The 6,000-nt window shown below is 30.2% G+C and overlaps 1 protein-coding gene across 1 annotated transcript in view; it reads left to right on the plus strand.

Moving 5' to 3' along the window:
- The window catches only part of Dp1 (satellite-binding protein 1 Dp1), an 83,402-nt gene extending 77,737 nt beyond the window's left edge, over positions 1-5,665 (plus strand). The window contains exons 22-23 of the mRNA XM_067287796.1: positions 4,207-4,425; positions 4,501-5,665. Coding sequence (XP_067143897.1) covers positions 4,207-4,425; positions 4,501-4,731 — 450 coding nt within the window. The 3' untranslated portion in view covers positions 4,732-5,665. The remainder of the gene's footprint in view (positions 1-4,206; positions 4,426-4,500) is intronic.
- The last annotated feature ends 335 nt before the right edge of the window (positions 5,666-6,000 follow it).

The following is a 6,000-nucleotide window of genomic DNA, read 5'->3' on the forward strand; positions in this document are numbered from 1 at the left end:
AAATATACAAATTAATAATAATTTCAAAAAATTGCATTTTTCTGCAAACTTATAATATAGGGCAGTGTTCTGCAACCGATGTGCCGTTGCGAGGTGAAAGGTGTGACGTGAACTTTTACGTATTCTGTTAATTTCAAGTTTTATTTATATATTTTTATCACAGTTGTTGTTTCTTATGCTTGTATTTCATTCTCTGCCGCAGCACTGATGAAATAAGATGATGTTTGTTTATTCTTTATTTAAAAGCCATGCATTTTTATGTATTCTAAGAAATTATATGTAAAATAAATTTGCTCACAGGTGTTGATGTCTGTTTAATAATAGTAATAATAGGTTAGTGGCATTACGTAATTCTATTAATAGTATCATATCATATATGTTTTTGAGGGGAATAACATTTTGGTGTGCCGTGTTGAGTCATGGGTGTGCTGCAAGCAGAAAAAGGTTGCGGAACACCGATATAGGGATTTTTTAAGAATGAAAGGTAATTACATATTTGAAAGTTAAAGTTTACTATACTAAAAGAAATGTTCCATAATTTCCTGCATATAACTTATGGATTATCTCTGTTTTTTTAAAGTCTTTGCGGACTTTGTTCACTTAACAATTTTTGTGAATTATATATAGGAAATATAGGATTTTGTTTTGTTGCACTTGTAAACGGTAGTCTCTTTTTTCCTTGTTTAAATCCATAGCCCATTTCTTTTAGTCTCCATCTTGATATTTCAGAAATAGTTTTTTTAAGTTATTTCATGTTAGCTAACATTTAAGCTGAATTTTCCCAGAACTTATAAGACTTCTGAGAACTTTACCTTCTTTCTAGTATAACATGGTCTTCTTGATCTTAGTTGCACATCTGTTTTTCCAGTTTCATTGTATTTTTTAATAATTCTACCCACAGTAGATTTATGACAATTAGCTTGCTTATTTCTGAGTTGGAAACACCTAAATGCTTTTAAATTGGAAAACATGTGAGAGAGTTAACTTATGAAATAATTTTATGAATTTAATCAAACCTGTAGGATTTTTGTCCATGATATGTTTTTTACTTTTTTGTATTGCAGTGTAAAAATAAATAATTTCATAATAAAATTTTCAGTCTTTATATGGAATAATTTCAATACACCAACTAATTTACTACATACAGAAGGTTGTCATTTAAGATTTCAATAATTTAAAAATTAAATTTTTTTGAAAAATTCTGAGATGATGATAATTCTAACACTTAATAATCAGCAAATAATAATTTCATGATTTTACAATGTAAGAGGAAATCTCAAAATCAGAAAGAATATGATTCACAAATGAATTCATTATAAAAAAATGAATTTGTTTTGAGATGTTATATTCAATGAATGATGGAGGCAACAAACTCTTACAATAAATAACTAATAGAATATTTGAATGTATACCAAGAAGACTATCATTTATATGAATAACCATTTTCAATTATCATGTTTCAACTTTTTCCCCACTATAATCTCAATTAAAGCAGTTTTTGACAATACATTATCATCCTTGAAAATGAAACCAAAATTAAAATATGTAAAAAATACATAGGATTCTAGGATTTCATAAATTCAGGTCTTTAGAATTGTATCTTCATTTGTTGAACAATGAGGTGTCTATGTTCAGCTGTACAGAATGTTTCAGAATTATTAGGATAGTGTTTGAAGTGCCGAAGAGTACTGAGAAAAAATTGACTTAAGTAGTAATATGCTCTCTATTGCCAATATTTTTATGCTAAAAGCACTTATTGATTACAATGACGACAAAAAGAGTATCTTTACAGAATAGAGTTTGCTGTGATTCAGAAACTAAAAATGCTTTTGTGAGAGCAGCGATGTTTTAAAACTGAATTTGGAAATCCACCACCAAAATATGAGACAACATTCCAGATAAAAAATTACTATGATTCATTGGGGAATGTGTTAAACCTTTCCCACCCAAATATGCCTGCCTCTGTGTGTAACGAAGTCAACAAATTTCGCCTTGCCACTGAACTGAAGAGTTCTTTGGACATTCATTAACTGAATAATTATCTGCTAAACCTGGATACTTTGGAATTATCCATTTGATGTGTTGTATGAAATGTGATTCAGCCTCAGGCTTCTCTTGAGCTGATTCATACCTTCCTTGAGGACAGTCCTGATTTATGCATGCAGTTTGCTGAAAAATAGATTAAGAAGCTTCAAGAGGACCTGGATATGAGTAACCATGTCATCTAGTCTGATGAAGCCAAAGTTTGTTTTGTCTAGAAGTGTTAACATGCACAGTTGCATATATTGGACTACCAACAATCCAAAGTCATTGAAATTGGCCACGAGTCCAGAGATAATTGTGTGGAGTGGAATAATGTCCAGTGATCTCATGAGGTCACTCATTTTTAAAGGATTAGTAAACAGTCAAACTTCAAGTTAATTAGATAATATTTACTTCATTCTGTATGAACAAGACAACACAATGGAAATATGGATATAATAACAAGATATCACAATGCTTCAATTACAAAGTTGCATCTTGTAGTATCTATTTAATGTTATCTCTTTCCAACTATTAAAAACAGGCGGAAACAACAATAAATTTCTAGTTATTTATATATGAATATCAAAATGTGTTAGGAATTATTTTGGAGAATGAATTTGATCAGTAAAGAATTTTTGTTTACTGATTTCTTTCCAATAGAAAGATATTAATGGAACATCTTATGATTGCATGCATGCAGTGTCTTTCATTATCTTTAAACCATATTTGATGAATGCAATATTTATAAGATGCTTTGTTTCAACTTCAAGGGAGAGTTGGTATGATGACATCACCCTATAATTTTTAATAGTTTGACTAGTAGTAATAATAATCATAAATAATCATGAACTTTAAATACTTTTGCTTATGTTTTAGTTTGTCTCAATCTTTCCAGTTGCACACATTTTCCTATCACATTCTAGAACTGACAAACAAGTTTATTTCTTTCTGATAACTTATTATCAATTTTATACTTGACTTCTTATTTGTAAATTGAACAATTTAGTTTTTATGAAATATTTATAGATTTTTAGTATGCAAATAATTTATGTAAAAATGTTCATTTTCTAAAAATTAAAATTTGACAAGATCCAATTGTTCAGTTTATAGATGAGCAGATAAAATTGTATATTTATAATTTTATATATACCATATTTACTTGCATATAGGACAAGGTGTGACCTTAAAGATCAAAATAAAGAAAATTAGATTTATTAATACAATTTAATTTTATATCAAATGCACATAAATGCACACATTGTCTTGCAAAAATTACTGGCATTTTAAACTTCAAGGAGAGATCTTGTAAAATTGACAACATAATTTGTTCATGCAAAGCTGGACAATCTGGAACCTTTTTTGCCTGTTCTTAACTTACACTTACGAGTTTCTCTGAATTCTGATTTTCAAATAATCATCTGTTTTCACCTGGGAGTAAATTTAAACTTATATTGGGCTTCCATTTGATCTTGAAATTTAATTCAAAAGCTTTGCTTTTCTTATTGCTATTCATATTAGTCTTGACAATACACAAGAATGATTCAAACGACCCAGATAAAATATTTTTGTTTTTAAATACCATAGGGTGAGCATCTGGTAAAAAATGTGAATACATGATTCACAAAAATTATTGCAAAAATGCAAAGAATCCTTTGCTTGCGCATATAAGATGACCTAGGTTTTTGAAGCAGTGAAAAACGAATAAAAACCTCGTCTTATATGCGAGTAAATTATGCGTAAAGATAACTACAAACATTTTTATAAGTTCTAAAATTTTAGTTTTTAATAATAAAATTTAAAATATATATGTATTTTTTAATTTAACAAACGTGTGTCATGAAGTATAAAATTTTCGTGATTTTTCTATTTTAGTTTTAATTTTTTTTTTTGTCATCATCCAGCTGATATTTAACACAGAAAATTGCTCTGTTCTGATGAATTTTTTTTTATTTAGGCAGGTTTCCATTTTACTCGGATTCTATTTTGGACAGATTTTAAATATATTAAACTCCGTGGTCCTTATATGATGGCATGCTTATGAAATAACTTAGATATTTTTTTTTTTGTAATATTGTTACTAATATCCATTCTATTAATAATAATTTATTTTTTTTTTATTGTCACTAAAAATTTTTAATACATTCTTCAAAATGATTAAATTTATTCTTTTTTTTTATTTAGGATGAAATGGTCAGTGATAGTATTGAAATTGAAAACAGTGTTCATTCACGGTTAATTGGCAGCAAAGGTCGAAATATCAAAAAGATTATGGATCAGTACAAAGTCGAAATCAAATTTCCACGTCAGTCGGATTCCAATCCAAATTTAGTTGTGATTACAGGATTGCAGGACAACGTGGATGATGTTAAAGATGTTCTGCTAAATTTTGCTGAAGAATATGTACATATATTAGTTGGTAAACTTTAATGAATTTTCTTTTAATCCCCCTTTAAAAATTTATTAATTCCATTGCAGCTTCAAGACATCAATGAAGCCGAATGGATGAGAAAGTATACAACTCCACCAAGCCGTCAGAATGACTACGAGGGAGACCGTCCCAGAGAGAACAAAGGTTTCGTTGTCAGGGGCGGACCTTGGGAGCAAAGATCTGCTGTACCTGCCCCCGATACCTCTAACACCCAGGAATTCCCGTCCTTCGGCTCGGCGGATGTGCCTAAACCTGTTGCCTGGGGACCTCGTCGCTAGTTCCACTAATCGAAATGCTTCTAACTGTGCGCCCGAACGCCGCACGGTTGTCGGCGGGGATAGTGGCTCCGTGCTCCATTTGGTGGCATGATTGTTCGTTTTTATCTGAATGCCATGCCCTCACCAGCCATCACATCTTTTTTCTCCATGATTCATGGGTACAACTGTTGTGATTTGTGTTTCTTGGACTGACTGTTCTGTCCTTGTGGGACCCATTCCAATAATTGTCTTGCCTTCCTTTAAATCAAGTTGTTGATCATCTGAATTTTGTTGATTTTATAGGCCAAAAGAAAAAACTATAAAAATTTTCCATAAGACACTTTCAGGGAACATTGTCCTCTGTAATAGTGTCTAGAACTGTATATTCTAATGTATTAATATAATCATCTTTATTAGAATTTTTATGTTATAACATCACGGATTAAATTATAGTTTATTATTGTTATTTTTTCCTTAAATGTTCTTATATGGCGATTTAGATATATTAATATCAAAAGATCTCCGCTCACAATAATTCTTTGTTTTTAGACATTTGCTGTTTTGTAAAGGTAGAGAATACCTTAATTTTTTTTTTTTTTGTTCTGTGGGGAAAATTTAGAAAAGAAGGAGATTATTTGTAATATATGTTTTAATTTTCTTATATTCCACCTCCAAGTGCTAATGAAATCATAGGTGAAAGTAATTTTAATTTTTGACAGTATCATTACAAGATTTGGTATGGTGGGGTGAGGAATGACAACAGGTGGTGTTGCATATCAGTAGATTCCTTGCAAGGTGTTTGCACATGGGTTGTTTTACTATGCAGATACACTTCCAGTGGCACAGGGAATTACATACTCCTTGATGATGCCAGTCATGCTTTGAAAAATTAATTTGTATATTCCATTCAAAATGTATAATAATCTAAAGAGGAAATAAATGGAGAAAAACTTTAGTCTTTTCTTTTTTAAATGTCGAAATTCGATAAATTGCACATCAAGAAACATTTTAATCCACATTATAGAATTTGTATCATTTAGAGAACTCCGCGAGTGTGGTACCATTAAAGATACAAGTTGTATTTAATAGCAGTTGATTATTCGTGTATAAATATAATTGCGTCTTATTAATTTTTAATAAATATTTCTTGTTCTTAAAGCTAAGAAATACAGAATTTCATCCAGAAGACGTCAAGAGAACCTTTTTTGTATATTCATCGAGTCTCTTACTATATCATATGGCTGAACGGTGAGGAACGAGACTCGACATACTGAACTCCCCACTGAAAAT

This window comes from Centruroides vittatus, unplaced genomic scaffold, assembly GCF_030686945.1.
Source record: "Centruroides vittatus isolate TY-2023 unplaced genomic scaffold, ASM3068694v2 scaffold_712, whole genome shotgun sequence".
Lineage (NCBI taxonomy): Eukaryota > Metazoa > Arthropoda > Arachnida > Scorpiones > Buthidae > Centruroides > Centruroides vittatus.